This window comes from Dryobates pubescens, chromosome 8, assembly GCF_014839835.1.
Source record: "Dryobates pubescens isolate bDryPub1 chromosome 8, bDryPub1.pri, whole genome shotgun sequence".
In the NCBI taxonomy this organism is placed as follows: Eukaryota; Metazoa; Chordata; class Aves; order Piciformes; family Picidae; genus Dryobates; species Dryobates pubescens.
Window position 1 is genome coordinate 2,797,041 of NC_071619.1, and position 24,181 is coordinate 2,821,221.

The 24,181-nt window shown below is 43.2% G+C and overlaps 1 protein-coding gene and 1 non-coding gene across 2 annotated transcripts in view; both read left to right on the top strand.

Annotated features, from left to right (window-relative positions):
- EIF3A (eukaryotic translation initiation factor 3 subunit A) overlaps positions 1 to 24,181 on the top strand; it is a 39,392-nt gene that overhangs the window by 5,607 nt on the left and 9,604 nt on the right. Inside the window, exons 4-18 of the mRNA XM_054163379.1 lie at positions 1,315 to 1,478; positions 2,794 to 2,993; positions 3,925 to 4,133; positions 5,105 to 5,276; positions 6,243 to 6,347; positions 7,694 to 7,792; positions 8,469 to 8,585; positions 10,109 to 10,294; positions 13,171 to 13,518; positions 14,569 to 14,673; positions 16,279 to 16,392; positions 16,677 to 16,799; positions 17,830 to 17,983; positions 20,045 to 20,229; positions 22,643 to 22,731. Of these exons, the coding sequence (XP_054019354.1) occupies positions 1,315 to 1,478; positions 2,794 to 2,993; positions 3,925 to 4,133; positions 5,105 to 5,276; positions 6,243 to 6,347; positions 7,694 to 7,792; positions 8,469 to 8,585; positions 10,109 to 10,294; positions 13,171 to 13,518; positions 14,569 to 14,673; positions 16,279 to 16,392; positions 16,677 to 16,799; positions 17,830 to 17,983; positions 20,045 to 20,229; positions 22,643 to 22,731 (2,370 nt within the window). The remainder of the gene's footprint in view (positions 1 to 1,314; positions 1,479 to 2,793; positions 2,994 to 3,924; positions 4,134 to 5,104; positions 5,277 to 6,242; positions 6,348 to 7,693; positions 7,793 to 8,468; positions 8,586 to 10,108; positions 10,295 to 13,170; positions 13,519 to 14,568; positions 14,674 to 16,278; positions 16,393 to 16,676; positions 16,800 to 17,829; positions 17,984 to 20,044; positions 20,230 to 22,642; positions 22,732 to 24,181) is intronic.
- On the top strand, positions 8,133 to 8,266 carry LOC128897399 (small nucleolar RNA SNORA19). The gene has a single exon (XR_008462370.1). It is a non-coding gene; the product is annotated as a small nucleolar RNA SNORA19 (small nucleolar RNA).

Genomic DNA, 24,181 nt, shown 5'->3' on the forward strand with positions numbered 1-24,181 from the left:
TATTAACAGCAAGGCTCTCTGGTAGAAGTTAAGAACTGACTGGTTGCAGAAAGTGGCAACGTTACAGACCTGCCTTCAGTAGTTCCAGCATGGCAGTGCCATTCTTGTTATTTCCAGTGCCTGGAGTAGTCCTTATTACAGAGGAGTCCTGCTGTTAGGCACTGCAGAGTGGCTGACCACCCTTCTCCTTGTTTTCTTTTATATCTGGGAATGAGAAAATGTCTTTTCAGTCACACTTCTTTTTCTGAACAACCACAGTTTCATTAGTGTTTTTTAGGTCCCATTTTCTCAGTTTCTCATGGGTTTTTTTGCTGGATTCACTGCTTGATCTGTTGGAGAAGGTGCTGGTGAAATGCCATCTCTAATATTGTATGTAGGACTAGTGCTCAAGGAAGTTAGGCCTGGAAACAGTGTAGTGGGAAGAGAGTTACAAGAGTTGAGAATTTATATTAGAAGCAGGATTTTAAAACCAAAGGCTCAGAGAAGAGGATTCCTTGTTAGTTTGTCATGCTGAGTAGAGTGTCTAGCATGCAACACTGCCTTTGTCTCAATGGCTTAGGAATCCTTTCCAGTCGTGTATTTCCATGAAAGAGGGAATGCAGTTGTGGCCACTAAATGCCAGCTTACCACATCTTGCTTCTGATGTCTTGAAGCATCTTTTTCATGTCAGAATATATGAGGTTTCTAATGCTTTAAGGATTCCAGTTTTTTATGTGTGCAGATTGTGCAGCACACAATGCTTCTGTCTAACATTAGCAAAAAATGACCATTCTCATCTTAGATCACAGGGTGTTAGGGGTTGGAAGGGAGCTCCTCTCCTATGAGGACAGACTGAGAGTGTTTGGGCTATTCAGTCTGGAGAAGAGAAGGCTCTGAGGACACCACCTTGTGGCCTTCAAGTACCTTAAGGGGGCCTGCAAGAAAGCTGGGGAGGGACTTTTTAGGATGTCAGGGAGTGATAGGACTGGGAAGAAGGAAACGAAACTAGAAATGGGTAGATTCAGATTAGATATTAGGAAGAAGTTGTTCCCCATGAGGGTGGTGAGACACTGGCCCAGGTTGCCCAGGGAGGTGGTGGAAGCCTCATCCCTGGAGGTTTTTGCAGCCAGGCTGGATGTGGCTGTGAGCAACCTGCTGTAGTGTGAGGTGTCCCTGGCCATGGCAGAGGGGTTGGAGTTAGATGATCCTTGAGGTTCTTTCCAACCCTGACAATTCTATGAATCTATGATAAGAAAAACTGGTGAGATTTGTTGGGAATAAAACACCTTATTTTTTCTCTTTTTTCCCCTCCTTGCCTCCCTGCCCCAACTGTAGTGTTCTTTTGAGTGCTGTGAGTGGAGAAGACACTCAGGACCGTACTGACCGGCTGCTTTTGACACCCTGGGTTAAATTTCTGTGGGAATCCTACAGACAGTGTTTGGATCTTCTGCGAAACAATTCTCGGGTGGAACGCTTGTACCATGACATCGCACAGCAAGGTGAGCCATAAAGGTGGAAAGGGATGTGTAATGAGATCTAGGATTTTTGTGGTACATCCCTTAAAACTAGAAAGTGAAAGGTTGTTTCTATTTGGCCCTTGCTCGAGTTGAAGGTACCTTAATCTCTTAAGCAGGTGTATGTACACGCAAATACTATTCCCATCACAGAGGTTCCTTAAAGTTGCTGAACTTCCTGAACACTGATCTTTTCTTGTAACAGAACCTGGAAGAAGAATAGTATTTTTTGTGGACATACTGAGGCTGAGAATTCCTGGTGCTGTGCCTTCTGTTTGTTTTTCTAACTTGGGAATTAGAATCAGCCACGTTTCCTCTTTATCTAGAATGACAAACGTGCCTTCCATTAACGTACTCTGTGTCAGCTAACTTCAAAAACTAGCGTACATAAAAGGGTCCTGTGAGACTCTGATGTGGTATCAATTCTGTCACAGGCATAACTTGTCAGAAATGTTATGCAGGAGATAATAGGAGACAGTCCAGTCTGGTTCTTTCTGGCATTAGCCTGCAAAAATTGATTTTAGGTATTGAATGCTTGCAAGTTAGTATTTTCTTAAAGGCGAGAGATGAGCAGAAATATTTGCCTTGAAAAAGGAAAATGCTAAACCTTTAACTCTAGATCCAGACTATGCAGGTACATCAGGAAAGGTGACTAGGGGTTGGACTAGGTGATCTTTCAAGGTCCCTGCCAGCCCCTGAAATTCTGTGGTTCTGACGAGTTCTAGGTAGTTTAGTGTGTTTCAATCTTTGTGCTACAGTCTCAAGGCTTCTTTTTGCACTTGTTTCTGCTGGAGATACTTTTTTCACTTTTCATTGTCAAGGGCAAGGCAAAACAGATTTGGGTTTTTTTTTTGAGAGGAACTACATGGTCAAAGACAATTTCTTTTCTGTGTAATTTCCATTTGAAAGGTTCATTTAACTTCTCTGTATGTAGATGATTTGAGGAATTTTTTCCCCCCGTTTTTCGCAGCCAGAACGTGAATTCATGCTATTCACAGCATTCAATTTGCACTTGGTTCAAAATAAAAGCTAGAATGGCTGCTTAAATTAGAGCATCTTTAGAGAATCAAAGTACTCCCTTTGCTCCTTAAACATAATTGTTAGAAGCATCTTAATTTTTTTGAGGTCAAGATGGAAGTGCTCGACAGTGTCGTTACATGTGACAGTTAGATCGCATCTTGTTTGATACGGCTTTGCAGTTTGAATGAAGGCTCTTCAGATGTGCTGATTTACATATCTGAATCCCATGTAGAGCTACCATTGAGTGACATTCCTGATTTTGTGGTGTTCTTTTTTGCAGCTTTTAAGTTCTGCCTGCAGTACACTCGCAAAGCTGAGTTCCGTAAGCTCTGCGATAACCTGCGCATGCATTTGGGGCAGATCCAGCGTCACCATAACCAAAGCACAGCAATCAACCTCAACAATCCTGACAGCCAGTCAATGCACTTGGAGACCAGGCTTGTGCAGCTTGACAGTGCTATCAGCATGGAGCTGTGGCAGGTATGCAGCAGGGCTCCTGTAATCACGCTGTAGTCTGCAGCCTTTCCAGAATCTGTTCCACGCAGATCCTGTTTCATGATGTGTACTTCCAGGTAAAGACAGGATAATAGCTTAAGAATGAAGTTCCAATATCTAGAATGTGATACTACATGCATATTGAATACTTAGTCTGATGTTCCTGCAGAGCATTTCAAAGCAAGCTTCTGCTGGTAGTAGTCAATGGTAAAGTAGCTGGAGTGAGAAGTTGATGATGACACCTTCACCTCTGCCATCTTGCATTCTCAGGAGCTGGATCACTGGGAAGTGGATGCTAAAAGTTAATGCCTGCTATTAGGCTGAGGCCTCAGCATTACTGGTTTAATTATGTTAGTATCTAGCCAGTGAAGACTACATTTTCAAAGATGTGCTTTACTTTTCCAACCTTTCTGATGTCTGAGTCCTTCAAAAGCCGAGGCTAATTTTTGTGATTTTTGGTAAAATGTTCTCCATTGTGTTGTTTCCTTTCTCTGTATAAAAGTAACTACATTTCCAAGAGTATATCTATTTTATGGGAAACTAACCCCATCTCTTTTTTTTAATCACAATAATGATTTTTGTGAAAAATGGTAAAGCCAGTAAATCCTACAGTTGTTGTTTTGTTACTCTGGTTTGGGGTTTTCTCCTCCGTTGGTGTGTAGCTTGACAATCTGAAACCAGCCCATTTGCAGACAGTTGTGTTAAGTAATTGATAACTACCAAATTGGAAGCAGGTAGTTAATAGATTTGCAGTATGTCCAAATAATATATTAGGGAATGTGTTCAATTTCATGTAGCTGATAAATACTGAAGGTCACAGCTCTCAGTAGCAGTAATTGAGTCTTACAGCCTTGTGTGAATGTGTATTCTTGGGGGTTGCAAACAGTTCCTAAAAGCAGCATATTTGTTCTTTTAGGAAGCTTTCAAAGCAGTGGAGGATATTCATGGGCTATTTGCACTGTCTAAGAAACCACCTAAACCACAACTGATGGCAAATTACTATCACAAAGTTTCAACTGTCTTCTGGAAATCAGGAAATGCTCTTTTCCATGCCTCCACGCTTCACCGGCTTTATCACTTATCAAGAGAAATGCGAAAGAATCTCACACAAGAGGAGATGCAGAGGTGGGAAAAGATAACTTGATGTGATCTTTGTGATTCCATTTTTAAAGCTGTAGGTTCAAAACTAAACTAAATTGTACCCCAAAGGAAGCAGATGACATGCCTGGCTATCAGCAGCTCTGCTTCAAGTGGCCAGTACTAGTTGCTTCAAAAGAGATGTAGAGCAGGAAGGATATTTTACAGAGATACGGTGTGAATAGTGGAAACATCAGGATCACCTTAGTTAAGCTTCCTTCTCTGTTACTGACTAGGAAGCTAAGCAAGTTAGTATTTGTTTCACTTCCCTTTCCTCTTCTGAGTGGTGGTATTTACTTCATGAGATAACATCATTATTCTAAACTTTTCCTTAATCTATAGGAGTCAAATGGCCTTTAATTTTTTGGTGTGATGCTGGCAAGGCTTTTGAGGCATACAGAACCACCACTGACTGCTTTAACCTCTGAAGTTCATGTATAGGCCCTTGCAGAATCGGAATTTACTGGCAATTAAATATGGCGAGTCTTAAATCGCTCTTTGTCTGGGTGTTAAGATCAAAGTTGAAGTATTTAGTATCATTTATATAGTTGCATCAGAACTGGCTTGCACAGTACGATTTAAAAAGTCAGTGCAATCAAAATGTTACAGATTTGCAGCTAAAACGAGTGTAGAACTGCTGCTTTCTGCCCTTTTGTTATTTTGTAGGATTCTGATACTTGCATGGCTTAAATTGCTTAGTGTTTTTCTCAGTGTATGTATCTATGTACATATGTGTAAGTAATGAAAAGATAGTATCAAAATCCTTGCCCTGGTTCCTGAGGAGCACCACATTTTGTACTGTTCTGGGGCAGTTGGAGCCTTTTCTGCTTCTGCAGGTGTTCTTGCACGGTTTGGCATCACAGATACCACTCAGCCCTACCCTTGAGCTGGCACATATGGAAAGTTGTTAATCAGTGCTCTATTTGAGTTCAGCTCTTGTGGTTATACTTTGTCAACAGGATGTCTACTCGAGTCCTTTTGGCCACGCTGTCGATTCCTATCACCCCTGAGAGAACGGATATTGCTCGCCTTCTGGACATGGATGGCATTATTGTTGAGAAGCAGCGACGCCTGGCAACGCTGCTGGGCCTCCAGGCCCCACCTACACGTGCCAGTCTGCTTAATGATATGGTAGGTAGTGGTGTCCAGATGAACAGCGTTCGAACGCGTAAGAGTCCTCTTTTTCGGAGCGCTAGTTATGGGACAGCACTTAAAGGTAGGAGGGCTTTCTGGTTAGTTGTCTGACTCATGTTACAGTGTTACAAGTTCAGATTCTCAAGGAGGGCTATTTACAAGTGGCAGCAATAATGGGAGGCCTGAATGCTTGTGTGCACTAAAGAGTCAGATGCAGTATTGTGCTTTCTGGGCTTTATGTAACCCAAGCCACAAAAGTAATTTTGAAACCAAGGGATTGGAAAAGGGTTGTGAGCTAGAACTTTTATTCCCCCTCTCCTCTATGGTGTGTAATTAACTGAACCGAATGTTTATTCTGTTTTGAATGTATTTTGGTTAAGTGAAGGTTAGAGATCAAATAGTGAAGGGTAAGGATCTGTGTGATTGTGAAAACTTGTGTTTAGTTTGAAGGGAGATGTATCTATGCTCAGGGCTTCCCTGATATTCATGAACAAAACAGATACTCAGTCATAGCTAGGTATTTTTCAGGAGGATCTTTGAATTTCTTGCAGTCACTTGCATATATGGCTAAAACCTGATGTAAACTGTGAAATGAACCCTGAATTCTAGTCTCCTGGCACCTCTCCAGTTTGCCTTAAAACCATAATGTAGAGCTTCAGATGTTTTCTCATAAGCTGAGCTATGTGGTTTTTAACTTGGATGTGGGCCTACATCTGTGTAGTGGAAATGGTTAAAAGTTGAGGGTAGTGCTCTAGCCAAGAAATTGTTTCTTTGGGTTTTGTTTTCTGTTTCTCAAATGCAAACCATTAAGTGGTACAGCAGAGTACTATCATTAAAAATCCTGTAATCAAAAGTACACTTGGTGCCTGTTTTAACTTCTTGAACATAAAATTCTTAAAGCATAACTCTTGGTTAATACTGTATTTATTTTGAGATCTTTGGGTTTCTTTCTGTTGACTGTAGGTCAGGTTCAACGTAGTGCAATACGTTGTGCCAGAAGTGAAGGAACTTTACAACTGGCTTGAAGTAGACTTTCACCCACTCAAGTTATGCAGCCGTGTCAGCAAGGTATGTTTTGTAGTCCTGTGTGTGTAGTAATTGCTCTTGACTTACAGTCCTGTTGTTTGAGTGTGGATTGGTAGTAAATAACAGCTAGCTGCTTCTGCTGCCAGAATGTTCAGTAGCTGACCAGCAGTATGCTCTTGTGGCCAAAAAGGCCAATGGTATCTTGGGGTGCATTAAAAAATGTGGCCAGCAGCTTGAAGGAGGTTCTCTTTCCCCTCTGCTTTAGTGAGGCCATATCTGGAGTATTGTGTCTGGTTCTGGGCTCCCCGGTTTGAGAGAGACAAGGAACTGCTGGAGAGTCCAGTGGAGGGCTGTGAAGATGATGATTCTGTCTTCAGAGGAAAGGCTGAGGGACCTAGGGCTGTTTATCCTGGAGAACAGAAGACTGAGAGGGGATCTTGCTGATTTTTATCAATATCTAAAGAGTAGAGTTGAAGAGAATAGGCCAGCCTCTGTTCAGTGGTGGCCACCCACAGGATGAGGGGACAACAACTACAAACTGGAGCACAGGAAGTGACAAAGTGGTGGACCAGGCTGCCCAGAGTGGTTGTGGAGTCTCCTCTGGAGACTTTCAAACCCCTCCTGAATGCCTTCCTGGGTGGCCTGCCCTAAGTGAACCTGCTTCTGGCAGGGGACTTGGACTAGATGATCTCCAGAGGTCTCTTCCAGCCCCCACCATTCCATGATTGAGTCAAATTCAATTGCAGTGAGTGGAATGTAACATCTGAATCTTGTAGCAGACTATATTACTGAAGCAGAATGAAAACGAATGCAGGTCTCTAGGGTGCTATTTAGAGAGGCCTCTGGAAAGGTGTGGTTTTGGGAACATATCAGAAAGTCTTATCAGTGGAGATGGTACTGAGTTAAATTTTACTGAACATGTAGGAATGAGAAAACTCAGCATGTGCATGCAAGTGGGTTGTGTGAGGAGTGTCAAAATACACCAGTGACTGTTTCTACTATTAAAATGTAGAGTACTGTGAGGTAATACAACGAGACACGTTGACTAGGTGAATATGTTGTGGAATTGATGAAGCACATCAAAGTCTTTTTCTTTGATAGTAGGAATAAAGATATTTGAGGTGCTGAAAAGAACTTGAAGGTAAATTAGCAGTGTGGTAAATGTTGCCAGGACTGTCAGTCGCCTTCACACAAAAAATGTTAGCTACCTGATATGAAAGTGTTCTGATCAAAAAGATACACTGGAGTGAATGGATGCAGTGTCTTGACAGGACTGCTGTGCTTTCATGAGCTGTAAACCAGAAGTATTTAAGAGCCATGCTTCATACTTTGATGTTGAAGTTTTTAAGTGCTGATGCAGATGGAGTAACTTTTCAGAGTTTTGGTAGGTTCTGAACTGGGTGAAAGACCAAGCTGAAAAGGAACCTGAACTGCAGCTGTATGTTCCTCACCTCCAAAACAATACCATTCTTCGCCTTCTGCAGCAGGTATGCCTACAGAGAATGTATGTTTGTAAGTATACATAAGTAGGGAATACTTTGGAAGAGCACTTAAGTTGGGAAGTTAAGCTGAAGTAGGTGCTTTTTTCCATCAAAGAGAAGACCACTATGATTTTGAAATGCCTTTTTCCCCCCAGTATATAACCTGTATACTCAGGTTTATTCTGTCATTGAGGGACAGCCCATAGTAGCTTCATAGTGGCTACATACAGAGGCATGACCCCTTGATTAGGCTTTGTTAAAGATCTGTGATGTCTTGTTTAATTGTTTCTTAGAACTTTGCTGGGAGTAACATTTTATTTCTGTTTGTGTTTAGGTGCTTTATAAAACGCACATTTCATTGGCCTGCTTTCCTGACAAGTGACGAGCAGTGTTATTTCTGATGTGCTAAAGAAATAGCTGAAGGCTAATTAGCAGCATAGCTTTTCTGTAGTTACTGCTGCCAGTCTCCTTCATACAAAGCAGCTGTGCAAGAATGACATTGAATCTTGGGTTAGGTTTGAATGCAGCAGAGCAATGAAATCCTGAAAGCCTTTGCAGTTGTATTTATATGTTCATTTGTCAACAATTGAATAAGTTAACTTCATAGCTTGTGCAGCAACTTTCATTTCTGATGTCTTTGGAGTAAGTTAAAATACCTCATAGTGCTTCTGTTCACTTACAGGTGGCCCAGATTTATCAAAGCATTGAATTTGCTCGTCTGGCTTCCCTGGTTCCTTTTGTTGATGCTTTCCAGCTGGAACGTTGTATCGTTGATGCAGCCAGACATTGTGACCTACAAGTAAGTAGTGTAAGAAGGACTTGTGTGAAATGATGTGTGGATTCAGCTGGTTTGCATGGGATGAGAACTAGCTGGTTGTCATTGTACCCAAGGAAGACAATTGATTCTGGTGGATGAAGATGAACTAGACTAAGAGACACATGTGATAATATTATCAACTGACAGGCACTGGCACTCTGGTGTGTCTTTTTTGTTTAGGTCAACAACAATCAATGGAAGTCCAGTGGAAGTAAAAGTTGAAACAAAATTTGCTGAAACTTGTCCTGTGAGCCCCTGTCATTTAGTTCAGCATACACTGAAGCAAGTCTAGCAAACTGGGATAGAAAATTCTGACTCTGCTGCATTAGTTTTGCAGGACAGAGGAGTCACCAATGTTGTTTTTGCCTAACCAAATGTCTGAAGTGAAACACCAACATTTCAGCTGCTGCTGAAGGTGGTGGTGTTAGTGGAGTTACCTGTATTGAAAGTACCACAGCCTGGAATTAAATATTTCAGCTGTTGGTTTGCTACAAGTAATCTGTACTTAGTCATTTATTACTTATCCATTCAGGGTTTTTTTAGATAAAACTGAATGAATCCATGTGGCTTAAGGCACAACTTCAGCTTTTATTTTAAATACGTTGAAACTGCCTCTGTTTTAATGTAGACAACAGTTAAGGCAAGTAGGAGAAGGGGAAGGACTGGGACAGGAGAAGGTTCCGTGGCTATACCATGCTGATGGTCACTATTTCTTCATAAGCCAGAGAAGAGTCCCCAGCAGTGGTACCAGCAACTCTCCAGTTTGCCACCTCAAATCCATTGGCCTTCCCAATGATGTCCAGGAGGATGTACCTGTAGGGGAAGGAGAGCCATGGTGGTACAGGTGGGGCGGTGGGAAGCACTCCCTTGTGCAAGGTGTCTGGCAGGATGCTGAGCCAGGACATGGGAGCTGCATCCTGCTGGGGATGTAGGGCAGGGCTTGAGATTGCCCTGTGCATCCCATGGGACAAAGGGGCTCACCTGGACTTGCCCCCTGCCTCCATATGCTCACTGTGCACTGAGTTCAAGGCACTGATCCTTGTGTAGTCCTGGGGAGTCAGGTACAGGGGCTTGAGCCCCTGGAAGTAAAAGTAGAGGGGGTGTTTTGGAGTCTCCCATGCACACACTTGTGTAGGGCATGGCCCTTCTCCAAGGGAAGGATGGAGATGTTAGGATTCTTGTTCTGCATGTTGTAGAGGAAGGGACAGGAATGATTTTTCTTTGCTCATTTCATAGAATCATTGAAAGTTTAGCCTCTTTCAGTGATTTTTTTTTTGGTCTTTAAATGTTGCTGGGTTTTGGGTTGTGAGTGAACCACGGAAATCCTGCAGGCTTTTATTCACAGCGCTGTGTTTCTTCGATTAGTTTGGTGTTTCTCATAGTCTGGTAGAGCTAAAAGTAATTTCCTGCTTTCTGCTGACTCGTGTGGGTGGTAGGCAGTGCAACAGAGAAATGGTTTAACAAATGACACAATCTTTTTATTTTCCTGTTTTTCTTTTGCAAAGGTTCGCCTCGACCATACCACCCGGACCCTCAGCTTCGGCTCCGATCTGAATTACAGTACTCGAGAAGATGCTCCACTAGGCCCTCAACTGCAAAGCATGCCTTCTGAACAAATCAGAAATCAACTGACTGCCATGTCCTCTGCTCTGGCCAAGGCCCTTGCAGTCATCAAGCCTCCTCACTTAATAGTAAGTCATTCTAAGCCTTCTGAAAATGCTGACGTTTCCTCATGTGTGTTGTGCGATGTTTTTCTGTGGACCTTGTTGTCTCGGTCTGGAGAGGGAAAGAGACTTTGTCCTTTTGAATATTCCCATGTTATGAAATCAGAGGCACAAACAAAGCCAAAACATCAACTGCAAGGCTATTTATTAGCAGAATAAAGTGTATGGAACAGAAGAAGGGAGAGAGGGAGGGGAAGAAAGGGAGAGGAGGAAAGGAATTATATTACCACAACCCCCAAGACAGTTTGGATCTGTGGAGGAAGGCTGCTGCTGCTTTGGTGAGGAGGAGAGGTCATCCTTGTTGGCTGTGCCGTCCTCTGCTGGAGGAGAGGAGGGACAGAGAGATCCCAAAGTCCAAGTCCTTCACAGCCTTCTTGTTACTTCTTTGCCTTTCTGGTCAATTGCTCCTTCTGGTAGTCTGTTCTCAGTGCAGTGGTAGTTGATATTGTTACTGCTGTCCTCTCCCTCCAACACAAATAATTGATCCTTGAGGTGTAAATATATCCTTGAGGTGTAAATGCATCCTTTGCATCTGTTCCATACTCACCCTTTCTAATAGATCTAAATTTCCTGGTTTAGCAAGGCAAACTTGCTTGGAAGTCATGAGAGCATGCTTCAAAGATTTAACTTGGCTTACCTTTCCTTGACTTAGGAAAGGCTGTGAGCTATTGTGGTAGTTTTAGGATTCAACCCCCCACTGCTATCTAATGATTAATTTATCATGACATGGCAAGGATTTGAGTAGGCTGTGATTGGTGCTTCAGTAGTTTCTTTTCAGAAGCATGTTGCTCTGTTTTTCAGGGCATTGTGGTAATGATCCCTGATGTAATTTGCCAGTAATGATGGGCTGCATCTATAGACTTGTAGATTAAGTAGAAAGATAAGCTAATTGACACTTAACACCAAAGCTTATATGTCAGTGATTGTTTTCTCAGATCAGATGTACTTTTAACTTCATTGGTTTTTAGCCCAGTGGTAGTCAGCTGTTTGTGCTTGTGAAGGAGAATAAGTCATAAATGCACTAGCTAGTGTTTGGTCATAACAGTAGAATCACGTTAAAATGCACTAAAGAGGCCTGAGTTTAGATGGCCAATCCTGCATGCATCAGGTTTAGACTAAGCTTAGTGACGACTTGCCCACAGATGGGTCTGCAGAGCCAGGTAGGTTTTGTTTAAAATCTTGTATGCATTTCTGAAAATCCAAGTGCCTGCTTTCTTCATTCTTCTTGGAGAAACTGCTGCTGCAGAGAACCTGCAATGTAACTTCACTGTGGAATTGAAAACCACTTCCAAAAGATCCCGCGACTCCCTGTCCTTGTCGCTCCCCGTCCTCCTCACTGGGGCTGTTGGCTTTGGGGTCAAACTCACCGATGAGCTCACATTTCAGGTTCTCCAGAGCCTTGTAGGAGCAAAGTGTAAATCAGTCTGGGATTCTGTGGTGGCAAGTTAAGCTTTTCCTTCTCTTAAAAGAGCAGTGGTAATTTCTTCTCTTGCTTTATGTTTATCAGAGATTTCATAGCAAACATATCAAATACTTTTTTTCCATAGGGAAAGCAGGCTGATAGCAAGATGTCCACGTGAGAGTCTTCACTGGTGTTGAAATAGTAATGTTCTTAAAATACACACAGAGTAGGGCTGTGTCATGACACCTAATGCTAGCTGGAATTAGACATGTGGATTGTTGGTTTGAAAGAAAAGAACATGCTCAATCTGTACATTCATAGAAATGACAAATAGTCTTATACTTGACATGTAACTGCAAGTAGCTGAGTAAGGCATAAGTGCTGGTAATTATGCTAGTAAAATTAGACTACAGTGTCAGGGTTAGTATCAGTCAAGAACAAGTTGATAGCATTTTTTCCTTCACTATTCAGATCAAAGCTTTTCACGTTTTACAGGTGTTCAAAACTTCTAATTCCTGTCAGATCTGTTGTAACTCACAACATTCTGAGAGTAATCTAAATTTTTGGTTTGTGTTTCTGACACCTCCATTCATCTGGATCTGAAACAAAGTGTGGATGTTTCAGTGCTTTTGTCAAATGCCCTAGAAGTGACGGAGTACTAAAAATACCTTGGAGGTGGCTCACGTTTCAAGAGCAGCGTGACTAAGGGAGTGCCCTGAGCTGGCTGGCCTGCAGTGTTTCACTGCTTGCTGGGCTGTTTGAAATGGGCAGCTCCTCGAGCTGACACATTGGCACCTCTCAGTATGTGCACCATGAGGCTCTACAGAGAACCATGTTGGTACCCTGGAGGAGAGCGATGGGGTGCTGCTTCAAGAACAGTTATGGTGTTAGTGTCTGGAAGTCTAGGGCTATTTGTAGTTAAAATTGGTTTATATACAATGTTTATACCTAAATTGTTACTTACTGTTTTATCATCTCATAGATGATTTTGTCAATTAGGATCTTTTTCTCTTAGTGTGTTTTCAAAAACGAAAAACTTAGAAAACAAGGGAGCTTCAGTTAAACACAGAGCATGTGGTGCTATGCTTACCAGCACATGCAGTGACAAACAAAATTGACTTCCCCTACCCACTTTTCAGTTAACCTTAAGTATCAGTAACATGGGTACAGAATGGACAGAAAAAAGTGTGAAACTATCATACTTAAGATAGGTTGCAGAGTATTGGCTTCTACAGACAACTGTCTCCATGTGCACGTGGTTCTAGTCAGTTGATAGTACCTCGTGTGCCACGGGCATGAGTGAGTAGATTTGCCATTCACCGCTTTATTTCTGCGCAGCTGTCAAAACTGAGCTCTGGAGTTTTCTGAGAAGCATTTGCTGTGCTTTCGGCCTTTTTGAGGAGATGCCATACACATCATCTTACTCTTAATTCACTTTCAGCAAGAGAAGGAGGAACAACATCAGCTGGCAGTCACCGCCTTCCTCAAGAATTCAAGGAAGGAGCATCAGCGAATTCTTGCCCGTCGTCAAACCATAGAGGAGAGAAAGGAGCGGCTGGAGAGCTTAAACATCCAGCGGGAAAAAGAAGAGCTGGAGCAGCGCGAGGCAGAGCTACAGAAGGTCCGGAAAGCCGAAGAGGAGAGGCTGCGGCAGGAGGCGAAGGAGAGGGAGAAGGAGCGCATCCTGCAAGAGCATGAGCAGATCAAGAAGAAGACTGTTCGTGAGCGCCTGGAGCAGATCAAGAAGACTGAACTGGGAGCCAAAGCCTTTAAAGATATTGACATTGAGGTAGGCAAAGAGGTTTTTTGGTGTTACATTGCTGGTCTGCCTCAATTCATAGAATCAGTAAGGTTGGAGAAGACCTCAGAGATCATCAAGTCCAACCTATCACCCCACACCACAAGACTAACTAAACCATGGCTTCAAGTGCCACGTCCAGTCCCTTTCTGAACACCTCCAGGGATGGTGACTCCACCACCTCATTGTGCAGCACATTCCAATGGCCAGTCTCTCTTTCTATGAAGAACTTCTTCCTAACATCCAGCCTAAACCTCCCTTGGCACAGCTTGAGACTGTGTCCTCTTGTTCTGGTGCTGGTTGCCTGGGATAAGAGACCAGCCTGCACCTGGCTACAACCTCCCTTCAGGTAGTTTTAGAGAGCAAGAAGGTCTCCCCTGAGCCTCTTCTTCTCCAGGCCAAGCAACCCCAGCTCCCTTAGCCTCTCCTCATAGGGCTTGTGCACTAGATCTCTCTCCCCAGCCTTGTTGCCCTTCTCTGGACACGTTCAAGTGTCTCAGTGTCCTTCTTCAATAAATAATGGAATTAGTATTTTTTTGCCATAACTGATCTTGTAATTGATCTCTCTTAAGCATGAGACAATTTGACACTTAAATATTGCTTAACAGCGTAAGTAAATCTCAATTCTGGGTTTGGATAGAACTTTTTTGTTGCTGTTTAATCAGTTGGATTTGGTGGTTGGTGTGTTTTGTTGGCAATTTTTTGCTTGCTTGGTTTTTTTATGTTCCCTTGTTGCTTAAACACTATCTGAAATACAAAGTAGACCTGCAGATCTGATTTTGTAGTACCTGCACTGTCTCTCAATTACCTGTGAAGATACAAATACTTCAGGAGGTTATTTGGAAAATAAAATGCAGGGTATCCAGAAGAGAGGAGGAGAAGCTGAGAATGTTTCTGAAGCAAATTAGTTTAAAAGTTAAGGGGGAAGCTACCCAGAAGCTTAAATGAATAAATAAATATTATGATAAGCCACATTTATAACAGCAACCAAAAAAAAACCCCAGTGTTTTATTTTGTATTGATAACTTTACTTGGTTGTAGGATCTTGAAGAGTTGGATCCTGACTTTATTATGGCTAAACAAGTGGAACAGCTGGAAAAAGAGAAGAAGGAACTTCAGGAACGTCTGAAAAATCAGGAGAAAAAGGTACAGAATAGGAAGGGTACAAACCCACAGCTATAGAATGCTTTAGTTTGGGAACTCCTCTGTTGATACATTAATATTATTTTTATGTAGACAGATTTTTGTGTGAGTATATATATATATATATATGTGTGTGTGTGTTGAAAATGTGTTTGAAACTAAAAAGAGGTAAATGTGTTAGAAGCTAATTGAATTTCTAGTATCAGTGCACAGATCTGTTCCAATTAAGTGAGTTGGTTTGAAAATGGACCCTTAAGCTGTATATGAACTGGTTCTTAGTTGGGTAGACTTGTAATTGGAAAATGTTCAGAGAAGATTAAATGTTCATGGAAAGCAAGGTCATCACAGGGGAGCTAAATGTAATTAGTTGCATTAGCCCTCACTAAAAGAGAGGAAATTCCACTGCTAGAGTCCTTCTGGATGGCAGAGAAGGATCTGCCTGAAAGTTGGGGAATTAGAAAAGTGTGAGGAACATGTCGTTACTGTGAATTGAGAATCTTTGCTGCTGCAGGTTCATAAGCCTTTTGCTTCCCCTGGGCAAAGTACCAGAATGATAAACAGTAGAATTAGTAGTCACTTGAGTAGCTATGATCTAATCAGACAGGTCAACAGAGCTTCTAGAAAGAAATTTTAAGCCAGGACGTCCCCTCTGAGTTCTCTGAAGCTGTCAAAGCAAACATATGAGTAAGAGTGGTCTGGCTGGATGGTGGCCTCATCCTTGGAAGTTTTTAAGGCCAGGCTGGATGTGGCTCTGGGCAACCTGATCTAGTGGAAAGTGCCCCTGCCCATGGTAGGGGGGTTGGAACTAGGTAATCCTTGGGATGTCCCTTCCATCCCTGACAATTCTGTGATTCTGTAAAATGATGAGCTCCAAAATTAACATTCTTAGTCAGCAGTGAGAACTTGGTGATTCTGCATCTTGAGGACTTTGTGCAGTTCTAGTCTAGGAACTGCAAGTTTGAGAGGAGGCCAGCAAGAATTTTTAATGATGTGGATTGGCTTAAGTGTGAGCAATGTCTACATAAATTAGTACCCCTAGGCTTCTGGAGAGAGGATGTGGTAGCAGGCTGTAAGAGTGTGCCTGTTGTAACAGCTGACAATGTTGTTGAGAGTTGTTCTGGCACTGATTGCAAGGGATAGCAAAGTGTCAGTTGAAGCTAGTAGCAGCTGTATGCAGAACCATTTGTAGGTGGCAGTGGGTCTTCATGCTGTGAGCCATAGGCACGCAGGAGCTGCTGTATGTGAAAAGCTTCTTCGATTTCAAAAGGACAAGAAGAGAGATCCACCAGTGCCTACTAAACACAAAAAACACCCTTAAAGCAAATACTGGGAGCTGAAAATGATGATGCTGAGAGTGTGGTACATATGCCTGCCCCTCTTCTTGCATCTTTGAGTGGAAGTCCACTTAGTTGCCGGTGGTGGAGGCAGATTCGTTGGTGAGGTGGTCCTTTTATGTGGCCCAGTGTGGTTGTTCTTATGCAATGATAGTATCAGATATATTGGAGAAATTTCCAAATCTTGGTATTTTCTGTAGGAGATGCTGAAATCTGCCAGCTGTTGTGTTGGCAATGTGAGATGCTAAAGGTGTGTTATGTTGTCTTGGCTTAGATTGACTATTTTGAAAGAGCGAAGCGCTTGGAAGAAATTCCTCTCATAAAGACTGCATATGAGGAGCAAAGAGTGCGTGACATGGAGCTCTGGGAGCAACAGGAAGAAGAAAGGGTAAGGATTTTTTGTTCAGATGGTAAAATCCACCAGGGATGAATGAAAAAGAGTGAGGTTTGCACTGCCTTTTTTGTCCCATCTTTGTCCAAGGGAAAGAAGGATATGAAGTTGATATGCAAAATGCAGAGTTAGCTTTGCAGTTTCATCTCGCAGGTGAACAGCAGTATCTTCTTTCTTGGATCTGAAAGAGGAAAGGAGAATTTCTAGTGACTGAAGTAAATTGCCTGCAAATATATGATAAGATTATACTTTGTAATACTTGGTATATTTTCTGGTTTTAGATCACCACTTTGCAGCTGGAGCGCGTGAAAGCCCTCGAGCATAAGAACAGACTCTCAAGGATGTTGGAGGATAGAGATTTATTTGAAGCCAGGCTCAAAGCATCCCGAAGAACAGTTTATGAGGTATGTGGGATATGGTATCATCATAAAATAGACTCCTAAAGCAAGGGACTGAAATTATGACACAGTGATTCTCCACAAAAACTAGAAACACTGTCTAGAATGGCTCATAGAATCAACCAGGTTGGAAAAGACCTCAGAGATCATCATGTCCAACCTAATACCTAACACCTCCTGACAACTAAACCATGGCTCCAAGTGCCACATCCAAGCCCTTTTTGAACACCTCCAGGGATGGGGACTCCACTACCTCCCTGGGCAGCACATCCCAATGGCCAATTACTCTTGCTGGGAAGAACTTTCTCCTCACATCCAGCCTAAATTTCCCCTGGTACAGCTTGAGACACTGTCCTCTTGTTCTGGTGCTGGTTGCCTGGGAGAAGAGGCCAACCCCCACCTGACTACAACCTCCTTTCAGGTATCACAGTATAACTAAGGTTGGAAGAGACCGTGAGGATCATTGAGTCCAACCTGTCTCCACAGACCTCATGACTAGGTAGTTGTAGAGAGGAAGAAGGTCTCCCCTGAGCCTCCTCTTCTCGAGGCTAAGCAACCCCAGCTCCCTCAGCCACTCCTCACAGGGCTGTGCTCCAGACCCCTCCCCAGCCTCATTGCCCTTCTCTGGACGCGTTCATGCATCTCAACGTCCTTCCTAAACTGAGGAGCCCAGAACTGGACACAGGACTCAAGGCGTGCCCTAACCAGTGCTGAGTACAGGGGCACAATGACTTCCCTGCTCCTACTGACCAGTCTATTTCTGATGCAGGCCAGGATGCCATTGGCCTTCTTGGCCACCTGGGCACACTGCTGGCTCAATTATGTAATTGCTTATTTTCTGTTATGACTGAAAATAAAACTCGATAGCAGCGAGGTTGAGATGGCAACCAGGTGGTTCTTTTTCAGTGGAATGAGGTATCTTAGTGTTGCTGCAGTTGGTTTGTTTTCCGTGCAGCTGTGTTTAGCAGTGTGTGTAACTGTCTAGCTTTGGAAGGTGGTGTTTCTGGTGTTTTCATGTGTGTTCTTTGTGTCTCAGGATAAACTCAAGCAGTTCCAGGAACGGTTGGCAGAGGAGAGGCGGAACCGCTTGGAAGAACGCAAGAAGCAGCGCAAAGAAGAGCGGCGCATTACTTACTACAGAGAAAAGGAGGAGGAAGAGCAAAGGCTGCGAGAAGAGCAGCTGCTTAAAGGTATCATTGAGAACCTGCTTATTTCATCCTTTGTGCCCCTGGCTCATTCCAGATGTTTAAAGGTATAATTGAGACCGTGCTTATGTTATCCCTTGCATCCTTGACCTGTTCCAGATGTGTATGCAGCTCACTTAAGGTTTCCCTGTTTCACAGTGTTGAAGGAGGTTTTCTCACTTGCAGTCAGCTGTGTTCATTGATTAGACAGCAGACCTTTAGATTTCACCTAATGCACCCTCTGAATGCAGCACAGAGATTTACCTTCATCTCTAGGTAGAGATTTATCTTCAGCTTTATAGGAAGGGAAAATGAAAGGAAAAAACCAAACCCAACCTTGCTCCCAGATATGAATAACAAAGGAGAGAAATTAAATGAACAATTTAGTCTTTGATTTTAGTTGAGTTCTGGATACTTGTTTGTGCACATCTTAATTGAAAGAGAACATTGGTGTCACATCAAGAGCTTAAGAATTGAAGCAACTTGCACACTTCTCTATGAATTGCTTTGCCCAGTAGCTACTTTCAAGGCTTTAGAAGAAAAGAGGTGATAGGCATCCTCTAAGGTACATTTCTGTCCTACTTGTCACTTGGAGGAAGAAGAGAGGTTAGTGCCAATCCCTTCTCACAGGTAGTTAGTAATAGAACAAGAGGGAGTGGCCTCAAGCTGCACCAGGGTAGGTTTAAACTGGACACAAGGAAAATTTTCACGGCAAGAGTGGTCAGACATTGGAACAGGCTGCCCAGGGAGGTGGTTGAGTCACCATCCCTGGGTGTGTTCAAAGGTCATTTAGATGTGGTGCTTGGGGATAGGGTTTAGGGGTGAACTTTGTAGAGTTAGGGTCAATGGTTGGACTTGGTGATCCTGAGGGGCTTTTCCAACATGAATGATCCTATTATTCTATGAAGATTTTATGTATCAAAGTTCATAATCATGCAGTATTTAAAAACCAATGAAACAAAACCCAGTCAGTGCAGAGTATCAGATTTGTGGCACTGCTAGCTGATTGGTTTGTTTGACCTTTTCCAGGGAAGGGCTTCTCTGCCACAGTTGAGGTAGTTAGTGATATTTAGTGATGTTTGTACATCAAATTAATGTACTGGTATTGGAACATAATTGTTTTCTCTCTTGCTAGCTGTTTTTGAAGGTGCCACATTAATGGATGTCCCAGAGTTCCTTTTCACACTTAGTTACCACACTTGGAGAAAACAGGTTCTGTGATTAGTTAAACACAGCCTGTGAAATGCTTCCATTTTTTGTTTCCTTATTAAGGTATTTTGTGACCTTTCTGTAGCTATAGCAAAGTATCACAATTTATTTTGGTGTATGCTGGCTTGAGAGCAGCCCTGAAGAAAAGGACTTGGGAGTGCTGGTAGATGAGAAACTCAACAGGAGCCAGCAGTCTGCACTTGCAGCCCAGGATGTAATTGGATTTCTGGGCTGCATCAAGAGAAGCAGAGCCAGCAGGTCAAGGGAGGTGATTCTCCCCCTCTACTCTGCTCTGGTGAGACCCCACCTGGAGCACTGTGTCCAGTTCTGGAGCCCCTATTACAGGAAGGATCTGGAGGTGCTGGGGTGTGTCCAGAGAAGGGCCACGAGGATGAGCAGAGGGCTGGAAATTCTCTCCTATGAGGACAGACTGAGAGAGTTGGGGCTGTTCAGCCTTAAGAAGAGAACGCTCTGAGGAGACCTAATTGTGGCCTTCCAGTATCTGAAGGGGGCTACAGGAAAGCTGGGGAGGGACTTTTGAGGGTGTCAGGGAGGGATAGGACTATGGGCAATGGAACAAAACTAGAAATGGGTGGATTCAGATTGGATGTGAGGAAATTGTTCTTCCCCATGAGGGTGGTGAGAGCCTGGCACAGGTTGCCCAGGGAGGTGGTGGAAGCCTCATCCCTGGAGGTGTTTGCAGCCAGGCTGGAGGTGGCTGCGAGCAGCCTGCTGTAGTGTGAGGTGTTCCTGCGTGTGGCAGGGGGTTGGAAGTGGCTGATCCTTGAGGTCCCTTCCAGCCCTGACAATTCCATGATTCTCTGATAATACCTCCTGCTTACGTTTGCAATCGTGCAGAGCGCGAGGAGAAGGAGCGCCTGGAGCGCGAGAAGCGCGAGCAGGAGCAGCGCGAGTACCAGGAGCGCGTCAAAAAGCTGGAGGAGCTGGAGAAGAAAAAACGCCAGCGAGAAATGGAGATAGAAGAAAGGGAGCGTCGTCGAGAAGAAGAGAGGAGAGGGCTGGATGACCCCTTTTCCAGGAAGGTAGGTAATGCCGCAGCCTTTGGGCTCTTGCTGGCTGCTCCTGCCTGTGGATTGTTTGGAAGAAGATGGCAGTGTTGCAAAAGCCGAGGTTAAATTTTGGGCTAGCTAATTGAGTAAGTTACTGTCACAGAATCACAGAATGTCAGGGGCTGGAAGGGACCTCGAAAGCTCATCCAGTCCAGCCCCCCTGCCAGAGCAGGAGCACCTGTACCAGATCACACAGGAACCAGGTGGGTTTTGAGTATGTCCAGAGAAGGAGACTCCACAGTCCCCCTGGGCAGCCTGCTCCAAGGCTCTGTCACCTGCACAAGGAAAAAAATTTTCCTCAGGTTTCCGTGGAACTTCCTATGCCTCAACTTCTACCCCTGCTGTCATTGGGCATTACTGAGCAGAGCCTGGCTCCATCCTCTTGGCACTCACCCTGCACATCTCTATAAACATTAATCAGGTCACGTAGTATCATAGTATCAGTTAGGGTTGGAAGGGACCACAAGGATCATCTAGTTCCAACCCCCCTGCCATAGGCAGGGACACTTAGTTACAGCTCACTTACCACCATCTGGAATCTGTAGATCAGTAATAATGTAAACCAAACCAATTACTAAGGTCTCCAAGCTGTTCTGAAACGAAACAAATAAAGATTAACAAGAATATTGAATACAATTTTAACACAGGAGGAAGAAAGCTACACTGGAAGCAAGTGTAGTGATTCATGCCAAAGTTAAGAATTAGGGCAGACATTGAAGGAAAATCCCAGACTGTAAATATAAAACCCTGATTTTATAATAAATCTGCAAAAAAAGGTGAAAACAAAAGGTGTGTGCAGCTTCCCACTTAAAATGTTGGTGCTAGGGGGAAAAGCATGATCCAAATCCAACAGGAAACAAAGAGAAAGGCAGTTGCAACTGTTTCATGTCTTAAAAGAATGAGAGTGCCACAAACCTGTGCTCCTACGTTTTCACAGTGTCTTGGTAAGAGAACTGGTTTTGCATTTCATCCACCATGGCCATTTTCTTTGTTTAATGCATACTGCAGCGAGTAACACTAGGGAGGTAAGTGAGCAGAGCTTGTGTAGATCGTTTTGATGGTCTGTCAGGTAGTCATCACTGGTATTTTTCCCAGAAGAGGTACTCCTAGCCATGTGCACTTCAGTGTATGTAAAAGTTGGCTGAGGTTCTGAGATCCTTGAAAAACACCACTTGCACTTCTGGGATTCTTTCTTTGCTCACCCTTGTTGGTTTGGGTCATTTCAAAAGCATTTAAGTACAGTCACAGTGCAGTGGATAAGACAGATCTTGTGCAACCAGTGTATATCCTTATATTGAAGGGTAGGTCAAGGGACCTTCCATTTCCTCTCTGCTCTGCCCTGGTGAGGCCACATCTGGAGTATTGTGTCCACTTTGGGGCTCCCCAGTTCAAGAGGGACAGGGAGCTACTGGACTGAGTCCAGTGGAGGGCCACAACAAGGATGAAGGGGACTGTGAATCATCTGTCGTAGGAGGAGAGGCTGAGTGATTTAGGGCTTGTGAGTCTGGAAAAGAGCAGCCCAAGAGGGCAACTTAATCAGTGTTTATCAACATCTAAAGGGTGGAGGTCATGAGGATGGGACTGGGCTCTTTTGAGTGGTGCCCAATGATTAGGACAAGGGGCAGTGGGTACAAACTGGAGTACAGGAGCTTTCCCTTGAACTTAAGAACTGTGAGGTTGCTGGAGCAGGCTGCCCAGAGGGGTTGTAGAGTCTCCTTCTCTGAAGGCTTTCAAAAGCCTCGTGAAGATGTTCCTGTGCAACCTGATGCAGGCAAACCTGTGTTAGCAGGGAGGTGGAACTAGATGGTCTCCAGAGGTCACTTCCAATCCCTACCATTCTGTGATTCTGTGTGCATCTAATCAGTCTGTGAGACTCACAAATACCTCCCCTGCTCTGTGCATTGAGGTGCTCAGAACAGAATGGTCTGTACCACAGAGACAGCTTTCAGTTTATTCAGTAACCTTTTCTGATAAGATCAGAAAAAAAACCAACCCAACACATTCTTTGAATTCATTCCAGCTGTCATTAAGCAGCAGGAAATTGAGATTCTTAAAACCAGTTTGCTGTTAACAGGTGGGAGCTGTGGCTCACTGTAGCTATTGTTCATATGCTTGTTCATAAGCTTTTTAGAGTATTTGCATGCACCCTACCCTGCTAGTAAAGCAAGAGCACAAAGAGAGCACTTGATTGTTTCTGGCACAGCTGACAAAACAAGAAGTCAGTTAAGACTACACCCAAGCTTTTCTGGAACTTCTGATAGTTATGGTAGTTCTGTGTTCTCTGTAACAAGTGGGTTTTTAATGCCATAGTGATGCTCTGGAGTTGGTGAATTAACATGGTGAAAATCTTAAAGCATTCAGAGAGGGAATTTCTTGTATTGTACAGGAATCTCGTTGGGGTGATAGGGAGTCTGAAAGCTCCTGGAGAAGAGGCGGTGAGACAGAGTCTGAATGGCGACGAGCACCAGTGGAAAGGTAATCACTTGGTTACTGAGCACCAGTTTTATTTGGCTGAAAATAGCAAGATCCTTTTTTGTTGCTACTGCTCTAGCTGCACTGACTGAAGAATATCTCATGTCTCTCTGAGAGTTCCTTCTGTAAAAAATGGCTTTGTAAACATCTTGAAGTGAAGGAGTAGTTTTATCTTGGAGCTGCATTCAGATAACATTCCTGCTTTATTTAGCTTAGGTATGTGAAAGCAAGCAGACACCTTCTGCATGTGATAAACAGCTTGCTTGCTTGGTTTCTTTTTCAAACAGAAAATTTCTGTCCTCCTCAAACATTGGTGTCAGTTGTATAAACACAGAATGGGGAAGGATGGCAAGCAAATGCAGGGCTCCTGAGGGATGAAACAGATTTTTATTCCGTTTAGAAAACTTGACAGGAGTATATAAGAATAGTAAAGTCAAAGTTCAGAGTCTTAAGCTATTCAAGTCCCAGAGTGAGTCACAGAGCAGAAAATACATGCCATAAACTAAAACACAGCTCTGAAGGGCTGGTTTTAACAGGAGGAAGGATTTAGGAAGGAACAATATTGTGAAGGTACTTTGTGCTTTAAAAAAACCCCAACACACACAAATGTTTGTCCACGTCGATAGACTTCAAGGGGGGTTGGATCTCTCCAATAATAATGAAGACTCTTTGTATGGTTGTAGAAAATAAGATCTCTAATGTTTGTGCATCCCTCTGCTCCACAACAGGATGAGCTGTACCAATGGTGCACATCTAGTTGTTCTTAACAGGCCGTGCTGATGGAGATACCACTGCTTGTTGCAGCTGGCAGTATCTTTTATTGCTTAATTAGCCTTCCAGGTTGATAGATTTTGATAAATGTCATTTCCAGTGCACCACTTTAAATCCATTACAGCTTACTCTGGGTGCAGTGGAAGCAAATTAATTTACCCATTCTCTCTCTAGAAAGCATTGCTGTTCCTGGTAGTGATCCACTTGCTCTTGAACTGCAAAATCAAAAACGGGCTGGAACTCCTGGGTGAAGCCTTCAGCTATTAACATACTGCAGAAGTGTTTGCTGCATCTATTTATATACTTGAGTGTGGTATTCTTTCTCAGAGTGATGCAGGTGACCCATATTCCTTTTTGAATCATTAGAGCATAGAGTTTTTCTTAGTAAGTGTTGTCTTAGTCATTTCTCATTCAACTTCTGTCGAAATTGAGCCAAGTGAGTGCTGAGGAGGTAAAATTAGGCATATTTTGGGTTATTATCTAGCATGTTTGGTAGAACTTTCCTTCTGTCTTTTATTGAAAGAAAGATACTGAGGAATACTACCAGGAATTGCTGAGAGGAGTCAAAATATCTCTCTGGAATTTTAAGTAAAGCAGCGTTTCTCAATTACTTTGTTTTTGCTGAGTGTAGAAAAATAACAGAAGTGGTGATGCTCAGACATAATTGCAGAACAAAGGTGTC